The 21423-nt window shown below is 45.6% G+C and overlaps 1 protein-coding gene and 1 long non-coding RNA gene across 2 annotated transcripts in view; one reads left to right on the top strand and one right to left on the bottom strand.

Moving 5' to 3' along the window:
* Positions 1 to 10019: 10019 nt before the first annotated feature.
* Positions 10020 to 21423, top strand: part of TWSG1 (twisted gastrulation BMP signaling modulator 1) — a 42496-nt gene continuing 31092 nt past the window's right edge. The window contains exon 1 of the mRNA XM_039522803.1: positions 10020 to 10174. Coding sequence (XP_039378737.1) covers positions 10052 to 10174 — 123 coding nt within the window. The 5' untranslated portion in view covers positions 10020 to 10051. The remainder of the gene's footprint in view (positions 10175 to 21423) is intronic.
* LOC120397187 overlaps positions 10133 to 21423 on the bottom strand; it is a 59384-nt gene continuing 48093 nt past the window's right edge. Inside the window, exons 2-3 of the long non-coding RNA XR_005593704.1 lie at positions 13814 to 13925; positions 10133 to 10270 (exon numbers count right to left, since the gene is read on the bottom strand). This is a non-coding gene — a long non-coding RNA (uncharacterized LOC120397187). The remainder of the gene's footprint in view (positions 10271 to 13813; positions 13926 to 21423) is intronic.

The raw sequence follows: 21423 nt of genomic DNA, 5'->3' as shown, positions 1-21423 counted from the left end.
TTAATTTGTTTTTAAAAAAATATTTCATTTAATTATTTTAGTTAAAAACAATTTTAACAAAAACAAACCTGATTTTAAGACTTGAATGTTTAACTAAATTAAAAAATCATAAGACTGTTTTGTTAAAATATGTTTACTGTTGAAGAAAAAAATCCAGAATACATAACGACATTGTTTTAGTTAAATAAAACAATTTAAATGTCTGTCTGGTGGTGTTCTCCTCCTAACGCAGCATGGCAAGAAAATCCTCCAAATAGTAATGATTCACTTCTTGAATGGGATATAGTTCACCCCCTGATGACTTCATAAATATCTGCTTCAGTTACCTTTGGTAAATGAAATAACCAAACCATCATTCATTTTCTGATATAGCTGTAACACTAATCTGAAAAGTTTTCAAAATAAATCACTTTAAAAATGTATAGTGTGTACCTTCTAAAAATGAAACTGACATCTATCTCTGAGTTGTGAAGAATATGTATTAAGGTTATACCAACCAACAAGAATGCCCGTTTTATGTAGAAATCCATGATTAAATAGAGTCTTCCTGACTAGTGATTTAAATCAAATCCACCCCGAACATCAGCAATTAAAATGTCATTCTTCCACAGCCTACACAAGCCACCTGCACTGTAAGCTTCAAAGTCTCCTCCCTTCCCATATGTCCACACCAGTTTAAACCTATGTGAGGATGCAATAGTATAAGAAGCAGAACTGTAGGAACCCAGTGCAAAATGTTACTCTATTGTCTGGAGATGTTTTGTCCCCACTTCCCTCTTTTCCACCAAATGGTTCAGAACATAAGAACGGCCATACTGGGTCCATCTAGCCCAGTATCCTGTTTTCCAACAATGGCTGGTGCCAGATGCTTCAGAGGGAGTGAACAGAACAGTGCAATTTATCAAGTGGTCCATCCTGTCCCCCAGTCTCAGCTTCTGGCAGTCAGAGGTTTAGGAAAACCTAGAGCAGAGGCGAGCAAACTACAGCCCGCGGGCCACATCTGTCCCATGGGAACGTCCTGCCTGGCCGCTGAGCCCCCAGCCCCTCCCCTGCTGTTCCCCCTTCCCCTGCAGCTACACCGCCATGCGGGCTGCATACTCATGCAGGGCAGCGTGGAAGTGTGTCTGGTTCTGGCTGGGAGGTGTGGCTCCAGACATGCTGTAGAGAGTCCTGGGAGGGCAGTCAGGGGACAGGGAGCAGTTGGATGGGGCAAAGGACGGGGAACAGGAGGGATTGGATAGGGGGTCTGGGTGTGGATAGGGGTCAGGGCAGTCAGTGGACTGGGGGCAGGGGGTGGACAGTTAGGGGCAGGGGTCCCAGGAGTGGGCAGTCAGGGGACAAGGGGGGGGGGGTTGGATGGGCAGGGGGTTCTGACGGGGGCAGTCAGGGTTGGAAAGTGAAAGGGTCAGATAAGGGGTGGGGGCCAGCCTGTTTGGGGGGCACAGCCTTCCTTACCCTCGGGCCAAAAAGTTTGCCCACCTGACCTAGAGCATGGGGTTGCATCCTGGCTAATAGCCATTGATGGACCAATCCTCCATGAATATGTCCAATTATTTTTTTAACCTAATTATACTTCTGGCCTTTAGAACATCCCCTGGTAATGAGTTCCATAGGTTGACTGTGCCCTGTGTGACAAAGTATTTCGTGTTTGTTTGTTTTAAACCTGCTGCTTATTAATTTCATGGGGTGACTCCTGGTTCATGTGTTACATGAAGGGATAAATAACACTTTGAGTGATGGTCCCTATGTGTATATTATACGTGGATGCACATGTACACCATGTGCCTGAGTCTAGAAGTGTTTCTTAGAAGTGTCTGTAGACTTGCACATGCATAGTGCATCCCCTCATGCTTGCAGCCAAGGGTATAATAGGTTGTACAGGTCAATGCCTCTCCAGTTCCCTCTTACTGCTGCATTGCCTGACTTGGAATCCCCTGTTCCTTCACATTCTTAATTTTGACTAAGACAGTGAGTTTGTCCATCCTTGAAGACAGTTGTATATAGATAGTAGTTGAAGAGTAGGTAGTTGAGTTGGTGATAGTTTCCCCCCTGTTTGGGAACCGTCCCAGTCCTCCGAGGAGACGATGCTCTGCATTTCAGGATTTAAAACTCTCTCTCCTGCCCGTGCTCATGAGCAACGAGACCAGAAATGTCTTTACTGCCTCGACAAGACCTTCCTTCCACCGAACCTGGGAAGCTCAGGAGCTCCTCTAGTGTAAATTTCTAATGGAGGAGGCAATGAGACCATGTCCACACTTGAATCCGGGACTGTCGGACCCCTGTGTTCAGCAGCTGTCACCAGTGGTGAGCATCCCTCCAAGCACTTTGCATGCCCCAGATTCGGCAGTACCAACGGTGAAGGACAAGCCCAGACATGAGAGTAAGAAGCAGTCTCACAGGCACAAGAGCAGATCCCTGCAGCAGACTGCTCCCACGTGCAGCGTTTCTTCCCCAAGCCACGCCAGGTCGGCTGAGATGTCGCTCGCAGATCTAGCCAGATCAGCGCCCAAGCTTTCCCGACTGGAAGATAAAGCTTACCACAAAAGCAATCCGCTGGAACTCCAGTACCTGTGCATCCAGAGTGCTCACCGGCACACACACCACCCATCCCGTCACCACTGCTATGCTGCTCAGACAAGTCAGCCCAACAGATGCCATGGGATCCTCTGGCATCTCCACAGGCACTCCAAGGACTTCCAGCTGCTTTGAGCCCCTCATTTCGGCAGAGGAGCTGATACTCCTGTACCCACCCTCTCTGCTCCTCTCTGGACCCCTTTTCACCCAAGAGATCACCACTCCAGAGGACAAACCACTTCTACTGCTGCCAGACAGGCTCCTACTGGGGCCACACCACAGCCCGCCTGTACCGCCAGTTCCCCAGGTGCCAGAACTGTCCTTTGGAGTCTGAGTTTTCAGATCCAGAACCCTCATTCTCTCCAATGTCACACCACAGTTCCAACTCACGTTCCTGACCACCTTATCCACTGGAATATGATCCAGCAGCGAGGGTCTAGTACCAGTACCCGTGGGGCCCACCGCAACCACAGGATCCTTCCCCTGGGCTGTACTGGAAACCCTGGGACTCCTACCACCAACGCTACCCACTCTGCCAGGCATCCTATTACGACTGCCCGGCTCCTCTACCGCCACTGTCTGAGGAAGAGGCAGATGTTCAGCCGGTGCTGCTGGCTCCGCCAGTCCCTATGGCTGCTTCCTCTTCACTGAATGAGGCACTTATTCCTCTCTCCCTTTTTCACAGGATGACTACCGGCAATATCATGACTTGCTCCAGAGGGTAGCAGCAAACCTGGGCATCCCATTGGAGGAGGTTCAGGACAAGCAACACCAGCTCCTGGACATTCTCCAACCTCAGGGGCTCTCAAGGGTGGCACTACCTATTAATGAAGTCATCCTTCACCCAGCGTGAGCAGTGTGGCACACCCCTGCCTTCTGTGTCCCCACACGTTAGTGGGCAGGGTGGAGATATTTTGTACCTATTAAAAGGGTGGATTTTCTTTTTTGCATGTGGCAGCTGAGCAGGCATGCCAGCAAACATAGAAGTCAGCCCCTCCAGACCAGGCAGCAAAGTGCATGGATCTGTTGAGGAGGAAAGTATATTCCTCAGCAGTACTACAGTTCTGGATTGCAAACTATCAGGCTCTGCTAGACAAGTATGATTTTAATAACTACGCTAAGCTAGCAGAGTTCTGGGACAAACTGACACCAGACCAACAGCACCAATATCAGGTGCTGGAAGACGAGGGGCACCTGGTTGCCCAAGTGGGCCTCCAGGCAGCTGTAGATGTGGCTGACACATCCTCTTGCTCTCACACAACTGGGGTTGTCATGTGCCAGGATTTGTGGCTCCAGTCATCTGGCTTCCCAAGAGAGGTCCAAAGTACAATCGAGGACCTCCCCTTTGGCGAGTACAAACTGTTTCAGAGCAAGACAGACTAGTCCCTTCATTCTTGAAAGACTCCAGGGCCATGCTACAGTTCCTAGGGATATATACCTTGGTCCTGCGATGCAGAGAACAATGGTAGCAGTTCCGTCCATGCCCGCATGCACCCTACCCAGCCTACTACCAATGCCAGCAGGAGGCCCCACGTAGGCAGCACTGCTCTCAGTGACCTTGCTTCCCGCCTCTGCCATGACCACCTCCTCCACCCTCTTCCACCAGCAGCCTCAGCTTTGATGTGATGGTCAAGACCCGCGAACCTCCCCCGCTGCCACCTGCAGATCCTCATGTTGTCTTTGGGGACTATTTTGGCCTATTTGCCAACAATTGGGGCTGTTGGGTACTGGAGATCATCTACCATGGATACTCCATAGAATTTCTCTCATTTCTCCCGCATCAGCCCCCCACCTCTGGATACCCCCAGGGACCCTTCCCTTCAATGCATTCCTCAACAAGAAGCGGACTCTCTTCTCCTAAAGGGAGCCATAAAGCAGATCCCACCTCCTAACATGGGCTAAGACTTCTACTCCCCATACTTCCTCATCCCGAAGAAAGGCGGATGGTGCTGCCTCTTTCTTGTCCTTCGGCTGCTGAGCACCTTTATCAGAAAATCCAAATTCCGCACAGTGACACTGGCATCAATTATCCCATCTCTCCCCCAGGGGGCTTGGCTCACGGTCTTGACATGAAGGATGCCTACTTCCATTTGGTCATTCACCCAGCCCGGTGGAAATTTCTGGGTTTTCAGGTGGGACACACCACTACCAATTCCAGGTTCTCCCTTTTGGCATAGCCATGGCTCCACAAGTCTTCATGAAGCTTTTCGCCACAGTAGCAGCACGAATACACCACCTTGCCTACTCGGTATACCCCTATTTAGACAACTGGCTCCTTGTCATTCTATCCCAACAAGAACTGACCTCTGCCATCCTCGCCCTCTGCACTTTCCTGGGGTCTATAGGTATTTGCATCAGCAAGGAAAAGTCAGTGCTCAGACCTACACAGATGATCCACTTTATTGGAAGCATAGTTCAACTCCATCCATAACAATGGCCCCTCTTCTGGTGGACCAATTTGCAACACTGACAACCATTACTGCAGATTTGCGTTGCAAGCCACGCACCATGGTCCGCCATTGTCTCTCTCTCCTTGAACATATACACTCCATCCCCTCCGCCTGATGGAGCCACAGTGCACTCTATGCAAGCGCAAGCAGCGACATCAGCCTGCCTCGCTGACGTCTCGTGGCAAGACATCTGTCATGCAACAACCTGGCACTCCATCCACATCCCACAATGCCATCGCACAACTAGCGGCTACGGACTGTTGTGGGCCTAGCTGTACTGCTGATTGCACTTCCTATTGCATCCTCGCACCCACCTCTGCACGGATCACTGCTCGCTAATCACTCATGTATGGAATACATATAGGGACCATGACTCGAAGGAAAAGCGATTACTTACCTGCAACTGGAGGTTCTTTGAGCTGTGTGTTCCCAATTTGTATTCTAATACCCACCCTCCATCCCCTCTGCTGTGGACTGGACTGCACAATAAGAGGGACACTGGAGAGGTGTCGACCCACACGACCTATTATACCAGGGGTCGGCAACCTTTCAGAAGTGGTGTGCCGAGTCTTCATTTATTCACTTTAATTTAAGGTTTCGCGTGCCAATAATACATTTTAACGTTTTTAGAAGGTCTCTTTCTATAAGTTTATAATATATAACTAAACTATTGTTGTATGTAAAGTAAATAAGGTTTCAGAATGTTTAAGAAGCTTCATTTAAAATTAAATTAAAATGCAGAGCCCACTGGACCCATGGCCAAGACCTGGGCAGTGTGAGTGCCACTGAAAATCAACTTATGTGCCGCCTTCGGCACCCGTGCCATAGGTTGCCTACCCCTGTATTATACCCTCAGCTTTGATCATGCACTACGCACATGTGGGTCTGTGGTTACTGCTAAGAAACACTTCTGGACTCGGGTGCATGGCACACGTGCGCACCCATGGGTGGAATGCAAACAGGGACCACACATCTTGAAGAACCTCCAGTTACAGATAACTAACCCCCTCTTCTCTATTCACATTTTTCACACCATTCATGATCTCCCGCTCCTGCCTCTCTTTTCTGAGCTGAACAGTCTCAGCCTGTTTAATCTCTCTTCATCTCAAAGCTGTTCCACACCCTCACCCCTTGCTGTTGCCCTGCTCTGTACTTTTTCCAATTCCAGTGTCACTCTTTTGAGACGGGGCGCCCAGCGCGGCACAAGGCGTTCACCCCAACCATGCAGAGAGTCGGTCCGGTGTTCGACTGTGGAGCTGCTGCCCCAGCTGGGCCCGTCTGCTGCAGAGGTGAAAAGTCTGGCAACTGTGGCCCACTCACCCGCCAAATGGTCCCGGTTCGGAGCTGGTGAGGAAGGTGGAGCAGGCCCGTCCCCTCCCTGGGGCTCCCCTCCTCGGATGGGCCCAAGGGGGCCCAGGCAGAGCGATGCTCGCGGGCGGGGGCCCCCTGGTTCCCCCCAAGTGAGGGTGGGGGGGAGTCAGCCCCTCCCTCAGGCCGGACAGAGCGGGGGAGGGTCCTGTCCCCTGACGGTGCCCCTAGGCGGGGCGCTGCCGGGCCCTGTGTGAGCGGCGCGACGCGCGGGCCGCCTCCTCGCTGCGTGCGGCCGAGGCGAAGGAAGCCGCGGGCTGCAGAGCGCGGCCGCCGCCGCCGCCTCTCGAGCAGCCGGAGCGCCAGGCACGGGGGTGCCCAGCCCGCGACGGCTTGGGGTAAGAGAGCCGCCGGCGGGGGGCCGCTGCGAGCGGGGCGAGGCACTGGGGCGCCAGGGGCCGGGCAGAGAGAGGGCTGCCCGGCTAGGAGATCGGGGGGCTCCGGTGCCGGGAAGGGGGAGCGGGGCGGTGGGCGTGGAGTCTGTGGCTCTTTCAGGCGCTCCGGCTCGCTCCTCTTTGATTCGAAGCGAGCTGCGCCCCTTGGTAGCCAGGCTAGACACCCCCAGGCGTGGGGCGCTAGTCTGCGCTGGGGAGGCCACCGCTGCCTGTTAACGGCGCTTTGGAAACCCTCCCGGCCCGGCCAGCGCCAAACCACCGCCTGGCACACGCTGCCGGCACAGGGGGGTGGGGATTGGCCGCAGAGTTGTTGCTGTTTCTTGGCTCTGCCCGGTGCGGCTGCCTCCCCCCACGCCGCCCTGCAGGGTGCTGGGGGCGCTGCCACTGCACCCCTGCCCTGGCTTGAAGTGGTTTCCATCCTATGCGGGTTTACAGGTTGGTGCAGTGGCTCGCAGCATCCCCGCCAGACACATTGTTCCAGCGCCCCTGCCCCAGAGAAGGTTGGGAAAGTATCGGGATAAAACATTTTGTGCTTGTTTTCTCCCCCTGTCGCCAGCCGCCGGGAGGCCTGTGGCAGGGCCATCTTTGGTAGGAAAATGGTGACTTGGTTAGCAGGGCAGGGTGTGTGGATGAGCTCAGACTGTTCTGCGTGGAGGATTAAGTCAGTTCAAAGTGTTTTGTGAGCAGTTAGCACATGAGTTGGTAGAAAAATGTTTATGGGAAATGGCTGCATTGCAAAAAAAATAAACCAACCCCCCCCTCAACCTTTTATGCATATTTCACATTATTTGGGGGATCAAGTTGGCATGGGATATATTTGTGAGTTGTTTCTGTACAGTCATTCACTTGAAAACTACCTAGCCACCCAGGACAAAATGAATCTCTGAGGAACAGAGACCTCGGTCTTTTTTCTCTTTATGGAATCAAATGATATGAAATACGGACCAGCATGACCCCAGCCATTTCAAAGGGCAAGAGCAATGTAGATAGTGAAGGGGACTGCTCTGCTAGGTGCTGTACAAACACAGAACAAAAAATAGGTTGTCCCAAAGAGATTACAGTTCAAGTACCTTGCTCCTCATTTCTCCACATCATTCCTACCAATCATGTGTTGGTCCAGACCCATGCAAAGAGCATGATCTATGCCCTTGCTGCCATAGCAGCCTCTCAGACAGCAGTACCAGATGTTTGTGCAGGGAAAGGGAGTTAATCACCAGTACTCATGGTGGGCCTTTCAGAGGTATTTTTCTCTCCTGTGTCCTGGTTCTTTTGTTTAGATTAGAAAAAATGGACATTTAGGATGGACTTAATTAGCACATGCTTTGGCTAATTCGATCACCTGAAAACAACTAAAAGTGTTGCCTGCCTTTCATAGTGTAGATACAAGGTGAGTAACTCATGTTAGTTAAGCCAGACTTAAACTTGACCTTCCAAGTCAAGCTGTAGTGTGCAGTTTAGAAAGTGAGTAACTGGGAATGAGCCAACTGAATTATGAAAGGTTAAACAAGAGAGATAGGTAGCAGGCGGAAACTGAATGTAGGTAAGGAATGAAGACAGCCAGTGAGAAAGTTTTGAGGGCAAGCAGAGAATGGAATGTAGTGAAAATGTAGATTTGAAAGGGTAAGTGGCAACTAAGAATAAGCAGTGAAGCATGGAAATTGTTAGCCACTCACCCCACAACACACATCTGTATTAAATTATTAATATAACTCCATCGCAGTGTATTCATATTAGTGACATCTATCCAGTTGTGTATTCAGAAGCCCTTTGATATATAATGACTAAATCCAGATTGATGGCGTTGAAACAATTTGGTGCTGTGTTAAAACATATCTTTATTCACTAATTTATCAGAGCTTTTCCTTTATAAAATAAGTACTCGTTTACTTACCATATATTTATTTTAGTTCCTGCCATTTTTTATTAAGATATTTATTGTTAAATCTAGATTATAATTTATGATAAAACATCAAGCTTTATGTATGTTTGATGAACTACTAAACAGTGAAAGTAAATGGCTCTTGATTGTGTGAAAGATCCTCTTCTTTGTATATGCCCCTGGATTGAATAGGGGAAGCCCCCCAAAAAACTCTGATTGGATACAAATAATGCTTTTTTTAAATTTAAAAAAAATAACTATTAATTTTAAATGATATTCTGTATTTAAATCATTTTATTTACATATCGGTATTTATTTAATTTCTTCCCATTTTATAGTGTTAAATTGCTCAAGTGGATATGTTCTACTTGGTTTTTTTAAATTAGTTTCCTAACTGCTAGTAGAATTTTAGTTTACATAGAATTTTTTTTTCTAAAAGGTTCATAAATGCTGAACAAGACAAATCCAGGGCCTCATTAACATCTTTACCATAAGAACAGTACAAGCTCATTCTAAGCTCCTTGTTATGTATTTGTACAGTGTCTACCAGAATGGGGTCCTAGTTTATGATTGGGGTCCATAAACTATTTTGATAACATAAATAATGAAGTCAAACACGTTGTATTTGCAAAACCATATCATCTGCCAATATACTGAACTTCCAGAAGTGAAGGAAGCTGAAATTCTTTGACCAAGCTATAGTTCTCCAATTTTAGTCTCATTGACTTCAGTTCCTTTATGTGCTTTTGAAAAATCCCACCTTCAAGTGTTTAAGGTACAGGCTTAGGAATCTAACTTTAGGCTCCTTTTTTTAAAATGTTGGCATGTGTGTATTGTTAATGTATTGAAAGTCTAAACATCTTATTGTTAACACTGAAGCGATTTTGTTTTGAAGGGATAAAGATTTCATGCCATGAAGAAGTTTTTAGTAAAAATACAATTGTAGCTCTTGATGCTATGCATACCTTGTACATACTTTAAGTAAGGGTATTTGTGTGAGAAAAGTAACATAGCTGTTTTTTGGGTTTGCAGGATCAGGCCCTTAATTTTAATACTTTGAAAACATTTTTTTTTGCATACAGCAGATTTATAACATTCAAATAAGATTCCCTAATCAGTAGTAGCAATTAAGAAAACCCACATGCTTATATTTTAATTTATTATAAAGTTTAATGTTGCAGCAGCATAACTTCACATTTTTTCACAATTTTTAATTTGATTTAAATCACTCCACTCTGCAAAGCCCTTAACATTGCTTTAAAGGAATTACATGAGGAAAACAAAAATGATTTGGCTTCCACTTCAGCAAATACAGTATTTTCAGTTGCTTTTTCTTATTTCAGTGCTGCTTGGAGATTCCAGAAATTGACTGCCTGCAGGAAATCATGAGGTCACAGTACGTCACAGTGCCTATAGTAACTATCCTGCTGTTCTTATTATGGATTCCACCGTCAATGGGCTGCAATAAGGCTCTCTGCGCTAGTGATGTCAGTAAATGTCTGATACAGGTATTTCCTTTCTTTACTCTAAAGACTTAGTTTCAGAATTTGTTTTTAAGTCTTTCAAATAGACTCAGTGATTTAAGTAGACAGTATCCAATGATTCTGAAATAAAAAACAAACTTTATTTTGCTTAGCTGCTTATTAATACTTTGAACGGCAGCTGAATCCTCATTCTCTTTGTAAGCAAGTATATTTCTATGACATATTTTCTCTGTTTGTATTGCTAAGAATGGTTGCATTAAAACATTAATTCCAAATTTGAAAACCAACACAAAAAAAGAGTTCATTTGACTCCTGTACATTCTAAAGCAGAGGAAGGTGGATTCCTTTGTTTGTGACATAAGAGGTGTGGTTTGTATTTTTTCTGAAATCTGTCCTGCTAACAAAAGATTTTAATTTCATCTGAGTTATAACAGGTACCAATCACGCTTTTAATAATGTTAGTAGGAAATAAGAGAACTACAGAAAACCTACATCAGAATTAAGTTTTTGCTTCTTTAAATTAGGATGCTTTCAGTGTTTTCCATGAGGCTCCTAAAGCTCTTTAAAACTGTCTCATGTAGACATGGAAACTTCTTAAGGTTCCTAGATGCATAAGGAAATCTTTAAATTTTACTTTGTGACAGCTGTAGAAATATGGCCGCTGGAAAAGGTGGCCAAGAATTCTTAATGTGCACCTCAGCTCAGGATGATGTACTGGCATCAGAAATTGCAGGCAGTGGAGCACGATGCTTTCTACAGTTTAACCTCAGGTTTTAGATGAGTGAAGTTAGGAAATGAGAGAGAGGAGAGAAATTGTCATGTCTGCAATGTATTTTGTCTGCTTACTTAAAGTATGCTGTAGTCTTAAAAGTGACTAAAAACAACATCAAGAGTTTCCATGTTTGTTTCATTGACTTCCATATAAAATTTGCACAGTTTACAAATAAAAACCTTTGCCAAACATGCATGTTCATCCTGGGATCTGAAAACCAAACTGTTTTTTTTGGCTCCTGCATTGCCTCTAGTACCGTAAGTTGCTGCATCTGGAAACTAGTTAATAATTCTATGGATAATGGATGAGCTAGAAAAGTGCTAACAGGAGTGGGGTTTGGTTTTGTTTAAAGTAAAAAAGTTACTTTTGCTAGTAAAGCTACCAGATGGGACTCGTGCCTACAGAGAGCTGATGTGTTGTAAGAATCATTTTTATTGTCTCATTTCTGAGTAAAACTGCACTTGAAACCTCTTTACAAGTAATATACCAATTATAACTTTAAAATGTACAGTGCATTTGAAATCTAACTAGTTACTGTAAAGTTCTCTAACAACTTATTTGTTTGGGGAATAATTGGTAGGATAAAACAATTTAAAATGTCTAATTAGTAAATGCCCGGATACTCAGAGGCATTGAGCACTTACACCTCTTACTGATGGTGATTGGAGTTGCAGGTGCTTAGCATCCCTGAAAATAGAGCCATAAAATTGAAAGAACTTCAGTTTCAAAGACTTGTGACTTAGAGAACCAGAGCAAATGCTTATGTGCGTTGTCTTGAATTGGCACTGTCATCTACTGAGAGAGATCTCATTTAAAAAGTTTACATTTCATAGTTTGTAATGCCTTCTTAAGCCTTGTGCAAATTGGGGATATGCATGAGTTACAGTAACTCCTCACTTAATTTTGTAGTTATGTTCCTGAAGAATGCAACTTTAAGTGAAACGATGTTATGCGAATCCAATTTCCCCATAAGAATTAATGTAAATGAGGGGGTTAGGTTCCAGGGAATTTTTTTTCACCAGACAAAAGACTGAGTCTCTCTCTCTCTCTTATATATAGATATAGATGATATAGATATAGATATAGATATAGATAAATAAATAAATAAATACACACACACACACACACACACACACCCCATATGAGTTTTAAACAAACAATTTAATACTGGTACACGGTGGTGATGATTGTGAAGTTTAGTTGAGTGGAGGAGTCAGAGCGTGGGATATTTTCCAGGGAATACCTTACTGCTAAATGTTGAACTAGCAATTGGCTGAGCCCTCAAGGGTTAACTCTCACACTCTACAAGGCAGCAAGAATGGAGGGAGGGGAGACAGCATTGCAGACAGAGACACACATTGTGTGTGTGTGAGAGAGAGAGATGTGCATTTTCCCCTTTAATCACACTGCCTTGTTAATTAGATGAGCTTGCTGAGACCAGCTGCTGCCAGCAAGCTCCCTCCCTTGTGTGTCCCCCCTGCTCTATGGAAGATGAGGTAAGTAGGATGCAGGAGCAGTGGGGAGGGGGACACCCTGAAATTAGCCCTCCTCTTCCTCCTCTCCCACCCCGCACAGCAAGCAGGAGTCTTGGGGAGCAGCTCCAAGGCAGAGGGCAGGAGCAGCACATGGCAGTGGGAGTGTGGGAGGGACAGCTGCAATTGCTAGCCTACTGGGCAGCTGCTGCACAGGGAACTTAGGGGAGCGGGCAGAGGTAAAAGTAGAAATAGGGACTTACCAGTATGGGGCTGGGTTGGGGCCGGCTCTGGCTCCCAGACGGGGTGGGGCCTGAGGCGGAAGGTGCGGGGATGGGGGGAGTCAGAGCCAGGCCCGGCCCGGCCTGTACCAGTAAGTGCCCTCCCCCGCTGGGGTAGCAGCAGCAGCTGGGGGCTCCGGCAGCAGTTTAAAGGGCCCAGGGCTCAGCTGCCGCTACCACCCCGGGCCCTTTAAACCGCTGCCGGAGCCCCCAGCTGCCGCTGCTACCCTAGGGCTCTGACAGCAGGGCTCCGGCGGCTATGTAAAGGGCCCAGGACAGTAGAGGCAGTGGTAGCCCTGGCCCTTTAAATAACCCCCGGAGCTCTGCTGCCGCTACCCCAGGGCTCCAGCAGCTGAGCTCTGGAGTCTCAGAGTGGGGGTGGTGGTGATTGTAACTTTTACATTTTTTAAAAATGTTCTTGGTAATGGAAGTGTGAACTTAAATAAGTAAAACTACTAGATATTGAATCTGGAATATAAAGGATTTTCCCTGTCAAAGTAGAACACCCATAAAGTAGGTAAAACTTGTGGTCTGGAATATGGCTAATGTCTCTTTAATATTATTGGGGTACTGCTGCAGCATGTGAATATTTGTCATTTTCATGTTCAAATAGTGAGGCCACCTGGACTGAAGAAATACTGAAAAAACCCACATGTTCTCTCTCATATGTAGCACACAGTTATGTAAATATTTTTGCCAGCATGGCTGGAAGGCAGTACAGTCATTACTACCACTCCTTACAAGCTGCAGTGCTTAAGGGTGGTCCCGACATAAATATTTATTTTGTTAGAACCATAACAGAAAAGAGCATGAGATCAACAACTTCATATTCATAAAGCTTTTCTTGTATATTTCAAGTACAGTTGCTTCATTTGTGCCCTTGGTTTGCTGGCTAGAATTTTATATCCCTTTAGTCTTTCCTCTAAATAAACATTATAATAAATTAACTTGTGACTTGTATCTTAAATGTTTACAAGCCACAAAGATTTAACAGTCTTGTGTCTGAGGAGTTGAGGGTTAGCTTTTGTGTGTGCGTATGTGTGTGCAGGGCTGTTTTGTTTTTAAGAAAATAAGCAGTGTAAGACCGTGAAGCTAGATTTCTGCAGTCATGCATGTACTTTAGTTAGCCATCTGTTACCCATTACTGGAAGATCCTTCCCATGTTGATGACATTTTAGTGGAGTCAGCGATTGAAGTCCTAAGACGCTAAAGCAAACAGCTTCTTTTTCCGGGATGCTTTACAGGTGCACCTAAAAATAAATGAATAAATAACAAATTAGCTGTCAGTTCATGAATGGTGGTTCTCTGCCTCTGTGCTCAGAGTGAGACGTGCTAGGTGGCTTGTGTCCCTTTGAACAGATGTGTGCAGTCCCTCTGAGCCCTTTTGTGGCTTGGTGTGGCACTGCAGGTGTGCTCACCTTCATTTCCCAAGATGGGGCAGCAATAGTTTTGCTCTAAAAGCCTGGGTCAAGGAGAAGCCAGCACACATGACCAAAGTAACTTATCCCCTCTTGTATTTCATAGAATCATAGAATCATAGAATTCAAGATCAGAAGGGACCATTATGATCATCTAGTCTGACCTCCTGCAAGATGCAGGCCACATAAGCCGATCCACCCACTCCTTAGCAAGTGACCCCCCCCCCCATGCTTCGGAGGAAAAAAAAAACCAGCAGGCCCCTGCCAATCTTCCCTGGAGGAAAAATCCCCCCCCCCCCCAATGGCGGCTCTGAAAGAACAACCGGGCAAGACTCTCTCTCTCCTCAAACCTCTCTGGAAATATCATAATATACCAGGCATTGACCTGACCTTGACTAAGCCCGTATATATCCTCCATAAATACTCCCCTTAACTTATCTAGCTTAATCTTAAAGTCATGGAGGTCCTTCGCTTCCCTGTTTCCAGACTGTTTCCTCCTCCAGTATTGCACATGGAAACCTTATATCTTCTCCTCCTTCAAGCCTGAATTTCCTGACTGACAGTGACTATCCGTTCGTCTCCCGTGTCACATTAGCACTGAGCTGCTGATGATCTTCTCCTTCCTCCCTCCTATATATTTCTGATATATTTAAAGAGTGTAATCATTTCAATTGCAAAGAAACCTCCTATGTTAATACAGAGGTACAGGTTGCTTTGTGGTATGTCATCCCTTTGCAGAAAGTTGAGTTGAGTGAAATTCAAACACAGTTTGTGGTTGCCTATGCAGCTTCTGCTCTGCCAACCCCTTACCTTGGACCTTAGTCCATCCTGTGCTTTGCTGCACACTGGGCTACCCACATTTGCCATCCTTACCTGTAACTGCCTTTTTCTCCAAATCTTCCCATTTCATGTTGAAGTACTTGATGTCATTCAGAACTGTTTGTTTCCATGTTATTCTCAGTCTTCCTCTCTTTCTTCTTGTGTTTTCTGGCTTCCATTCAAGGGCGATATTTGGTAAGTGTTCTTTTTCCAGTCTCAGCACATGTCCCAGCCACTGATGTCTTTTTTTGTACATTATTTGTGAGAGGGTGCCTTGTCTGACTTCTTCATTCATCTTCCTATCTCTATATGTTATTCCAAATATTCTTCTCAGACATTTGTGATTAAATGCATCCAGCTTTTGTGTCTCTTTCTTGATAAGTTGCCATCTCTCACTGCTATACATTGTTATGGCATTAACAATTGCTTAGTACACATTCAGTTTTGTCTTGAGGGAGATGTTTTTGAGTTGCCAGATGTTTTTGAGTCTTCCAAATGCAGTGTTTGCCTTTCCGATTCTTATTATTTCCTCAGAACTAGTACCATCTGAGCTGATGGTACTTCCAAGATACATAAAATTGTCCACCTTCTCCAGTTTCTCTTCTTTAGTTTTGATTTCTGTCCCTACAGTCCGCATTAACATGACTTTACATTTCTTTGCATTGTATCTAAACCTATCTTCTCCATTACTTCTTTGACTTGGTTTGTACATTTTTGTAATCCTTTGGCATCTTAATTGATAAGAGTGATGTCGTTAGCAAAGTCTAGACCAAATAGCCTTGAATTGTTCCATTTTAGGCCATATGTATCACTGTTGCATTGTTTTAATCCATAGTCGATGACTAGCGTAAACAAAAAAAGGAGACAGGACGCACCCCTGCCTTACACCTGTCTTGATCCTGAATGGCTTACTCAATCCATTTTCCATTTTAATGCAGCATTTTGAATTGGTGTAGAATGCCTTCATAATGTTAATTAATTTTGTTGGAATTCCATATTGTTCCACAATTTTCCACATTGTTTCTCTGTTTACACTGTCAAATGCCTTTTGAAAGTCCACAGAATTGATGGCAAGACTGCCTTGGAATTCAATTGTGTTCTCGATAATCCGCCTCAGGGTGAAAATAGCATCTGTGCACGATCTCCCATGTCTAAATCCAGATTGTTGTTCATGTAGGATGGTATCCATCTTTCCTTTCTGTTCTGCCAATCCCACAGTTGCTGAAATGTACAAGCTCTTTACTTCGTTTTGCATCCAGTTCACTCTTGCCTACAAAATTCCATATAACACTATTAAAGAACAGAAAGGAAAAAAAATACGATAGCCACCTTCTTCTTCCCTTTACTCTCTTCAAGCAATTCCTCAATATGCATTGGTACTATAAATTTCAGGAGGTGTACAGTCATATGCTTTGCTACCTCCCCAGAAAGAATACCACACATCTCCACTTTAAGAACAGCATCACAGTCTTTTACATCTCTCTTACACTTACTCATCAGTTTTGCATACATAAGGGAGTGTAGGAATAACAATTGTCTTATAGACGTGGATCTTGGTGTGCTTCTGTAGGTCACAGTCTGTGAAAATGCATCAGAGCAATTGCCCAAAGGACTCACTTGCTCACTAGATCCTGTGCTAGATCTTGCTGTCAATTTTTGTGTTTTGAGAAAGTTGGCTACTGAGGTAACAGAAGTACTCGACTCTCTCCAAAGTCTGTCCCTCGATGGTGATTTGTGGTGGGTCATGTGCAAGGCCTGAAGCTGGCTGATGGAGCACTTTAGTCTTCTCAATATTGAGTGAGAGTCCCGTGCTTCAGTAAGCTTGTACAAAAAAATCCAGTGTGGACTGAAGGTCATTCTCAGTGTATGCGAGGATGGTACAGTCATATATATTTTTATTGGATGTCAACTCCATTGGGGAGGTGGTCTTTAACAAGGACCAAAATGACTGCTAAATAGATGGAGAACAGGATTGGGGGCAATAATGCATCCTTGCTTAACCCCAGTTTTAATGACGAAAGGGTCCATGTCTAGGCCATTACAGAGAACGGTGGCAGTCATCTGATCATGGAGAAGCCTTAGGACCTTAATGCATTTTGGAAGGTAACTAAATTTGCCCAGCACCTTTCATAGGGCTTCATGATTAATGGAGTCGAAGGCCTTTGTCAAATCGAAGAAGGCCATGTACAGGTCCTGATTTTGCTCCCGAGATTTTATGGATGGGAAACCTGGGTGACCTATTGACAGCACTTCAAGAGTTTGGAGAGGTATCACCAACGATGCCTCCGGACGATCCTTCGCATCAAGTGGGAAGATCTCTGCACTAATGCCAGCATCCTCACTGATGCCAATGTCACCAGTATTGAAGCAATGATCCTCATGCACCAACTCACCTGGGCTGGACATTGTTTGTGGATGCCAGACTCTTGCCTCCCAAAACAAGTCCTCTACTCTCAGCTCACCCATGGTCCGAGATCCCGGGTGATCAGAGGAAATGTTACAAAGACACACTGAAAGCGTATCTCAAGAAAACTAATGTGGACATCACAAGCTGGGAGGAGCAAGCCACCAACTGACCTCAATGGTGCCACATTCTCTATCAGGCAGTGGCTCGCTTTGAGGATAAACGCCTTGCCCTTGAAGCTGAAAAGAGAGAGAGAAGGAAGGGAGAGAGGGAGGGAAAAGAAAGAACTTTCTCCCAGCAGGCAGATGACCCTCCAGAAAATGTCGTCTGTACCTACTGCAGGCGGATCTGTGGTTCCAGGATCAGACTCCTGAGTCATCTCAGGACCCATACGTAAATCTGTGATAGAGATCATCCTCAAATCGAGGCATCGCCGATTATGATGATGACACTTACTTATAGGTAAGGCTGTAAGTCTGTCACGGAGGTCACAGATTCCGTCACTTTCCAGGGCCTCCGTGACTTCTGCAGCGGCTGGTGCAGTTGGCCTGGGGGAAGCTTAGGCAGCTCCTGGGCCAGCCGCACCGGCCACTGCCCCTCTCCCTCTCGGGCTGCCACACACACCCCTCCCCCCACAGCAGCAGCGTGGGTCCTGGGTTGCACACCACTGCCTGCCACCACCACCACCCAGCACCAGCAGAGGTCCCAGGCCTCGCGCCACCGCCCCCTCCCCCTCAAGCACGAGCAGTGCCCCCAGGCCACCCCCTGTCCCAGAGCACCCAAGATTTAGTCAGGGTTCTATAGTACAAGTCATGGACAGGTCACGGGCTGTGAATTTTTGTTTATTGCCTGTGACCTGTCCATGACTTTTATTTAAAAAGTACCCATGATTAAAACCTAGCCTTACTCATAGGTACCATTTCAACCTATACTTTCACTTCACCATCATTAAAACATTAGAATCCTCTTGTATTCCACTTTACTCCTGACAGTGTCCTTTGTAATAAAAGTCCTGTGCCCTGCTACTGACATAACCTACACAATTCTTCATTGAAATGGTGCATACTGGGTCCTAAAAGTATAAAGCAGCTCTTCCCTTTGTTTACATATGAGGGTGGAAAACCTAGGTCTCATATCACAGTCGCTGTCACACACCTCAAAGTAATCCCCAGATCTTGCAAACACACCTATACCAAGCAGAGCAAACTACTGCCCCCACCATTCAGTAAAGCTGTGCCTGATACCGACCACATTCACTTTACATGAGTGCATGCAGATAAATGGTTAGACTGCTCTCATATCCCTACTTGCTACTGACAACGCCCTTTGTAATAAAACCCCTGTGCCCTGCTAATTATATAGCATACAAATTCTGCATTGAAATTATACATACTGGATCCTGAAGATACACATGCAGCTCTTCTCTTTGCTTGCACACATGGGAGGGTGCAAAACATATATCTCCTCATATCAGAATCACAGCTCTGTCACACACCTCAAAGTAGTTCACTCATCCTCATATCAGAAACACACCTTTACCAAGCGGACCTAGCCGTTAGCTGTACCTACAATAAATGGCACAGACAACACACTGATTGCCCCTGGAGTGTATGCAAATAATTCCTAATGGCCTCTCCCAACTCCAGGAGAACAGAGGTAAAGTGAAGTGGAAAACCTTTATTTTCTCTTTTTGTCCTTTATAGTGTTGATAGAATTCTGTGGGTGAGAGTGAAATGGATTGTAAAAGGAAGTGAAGCGCTTGTACATTTCAGCAAGCGGGTGGGTGGCAGAGTAAAGGTATGTGTGTTAAAGAGGCATATTCAGGCGTTGATGAAAGAGGGCAGAGTTAAGGTTGCCAGGGCAACTTAACTGTGTATTTCCTGGTTTTCAGAAGTTTGAGTTTTGCGCACTTCAACTTTCTGCAAGAGGATGACATACCACTAAGCAACTGTAACTCTTTATTAACACTTTGCTGTTGAATTTCCTAGTTTTTTTAAAAGGAAAAGATATAGGGTTGGTAAGAGTTCATAGTCACTTAAGCAGCTGAGGATATCATGTCCTGCAATTTGCACACCCAGGCAGTTTGCCCACCCTCCTCCTCCTACAGCCCAGAGCAATTGGGCCCTGCTTTGGCATATCTCCCCAGTCATACCCTGACCAATTTACTTCATTCTATCTTCCCTCTCTCTCTTCACGCCCCCCCCCCCCCGAAGCAGGAATGCATCTCCCTGAAGTCTTCACTCCTTGCTGTACAAATACTTCTATTGCTGTTACTGCCCCCCACCTGACTGACATGCAGTTCCTGGAGCAAATGACAGCTACATTACAGTGGAATGGTGTTCCTGACATGTTTCAGAATGATTGCAGGGTGGAGTTCGTGGCATGGCTGGTGCAAGAAATCACAGACAGGGTTTCTGTTCCAAAATATTGAGTTTTATGTTTGAGAGAAAAATCCTCTGAGCTCTGTCCAATAGATGTACCCTATCTCTGAGAAACAATGATGTATCAGAGCTTGTAATTGTTCTGTGCCATACGATGTACATTTTCTGGTCAGCCATGGATTCTCCAGTTTCCCAGTTATTGTTCTTCCAAATTTAATAGTTTTTATAATATCACTAGCAATTATGCAGAACCTCAGCTGAATCAGAGAAAACTGTCACATAGTGTCCACAGCTTTTGGACACAAATCACTGTGGTAGAAATCTGTTCTCATATATTGTATGAAATGAACACCAGGAGTAAGGCCCAGATCATTTCCACCCAAGTGAATCATCATAGTGTCCAGTAGATCACAACCTCTTATGTCACAGGTTAGACACTGCAAAGTGGGCAAAACACATCCAAATGAGCCATCCCCATGTCATGATGTACTCCTTGCTCTCCAGCAGACTTCTTCAGCCCGGTGACCCAGGAATTGCCAAGTGTCCACCCATTGGCAATCCTGGCAGCACAAACATTTCTTTTCCTTCTGTGATCAAGGTACCTGCGTGGTCTGTTACACACTGCAGAGGTTTGGATCTTCGGAAACACTGTCTCTCCCCCGCACACACACACACACCTCCTGCGCCCAGAGGGGCTAATAAAATACAAGCAGCAAAGAATCCTGTGGCACCTTATAGACTAACTGATGTTTTGCAGCATGAGCTTTCGTGGGTGAATACCCACTTCTTCGGATGCAAGTAGTGGAAATTTCCAGGGGCAGGTTTATATATGCAAGCAAGAAGCAAGCTAGAGATAACGAGGTTAGTTCAATCAGGGAGGATGAGGCCCTGTTCTAGCAGTTGAGTGAAAACCAAGGGAGGAGAAACTGGTTCTGTAGTTGGCAAGCCATTCACAGTCTTTGTTTAATCCTGAGCTGATGGTGTCAAATTTGCAGATGAACTGGAGCTCAGCAGTTTCTCTTTGAAGTCTGGTCCTGAAGTTTTTTTGCTGCAGGATGGCCAATTTAAGATTTGCTATTGTGTGGCCAGGGAGGTTGAAGTGTTCTCCTACAGGTTTTTGTATATTGCCATTCCTAATATCTGATTTGTGTCCATTTATCCTTTTCCTTAGAGACTGTCCAGTTTGGCCGATGTACATAGCAGAGGGGCATTGCTGGCATATGATGGCATATATTACATTGGTGGACGTGCAGGTGAATGAACCGGTGATGGTGTGGCTGATCTGGTTAGATCCTGTGATGGTGTTGCTGGTGTAGATATGTGGGCAGAGTTGGCATCGAGGTTTGTTGCATGGATTGGTTCCTGAGCTAGAGTTACTATGGTGCGGTGTGCAGTTACTGGTGAGAATATGCTTCAGGTTGGCATATTCATCACGATTTCAACAGCTTCCACCCCACCATCAACCTGAGCCTGGACCAGTCTACACGGGAGGTCCACTTCCTAGACACTACGGTGCAAATAATTGATGGTCACATTAACACCACCCTATACCAAAAACCTACCGACCGCTATGCCTACCTTCATGCCTCCAGCTTCCATCCCGGGCACACCACAAGATCCATTGTCTACAGCCAAGCACTGAGGTACAACCGCATCTGCTCTAACCCCACAGACAGAGACCAACACCTACAAAATCTCCACCAAGCATTCTCAAAACTACAGTACC

Source organism: Mauremys reevesii, linkage group 2 (assembly GCF_016161935.1).
Source record: "Mauremys reevesii isolate NIE-2019 linkage group 2, ASM1616193v1, whole genome shotgun sequence".
NCBI lineage: Eukaryota > Metazoa > Chordata > Testudines > Geoemydidae > Mauremys > Mauremys reevesii.
Note: the sequence above shows the minus strand (reverse complement) of the source record. Positions and strands in the feature narration are given on the sequence as shown.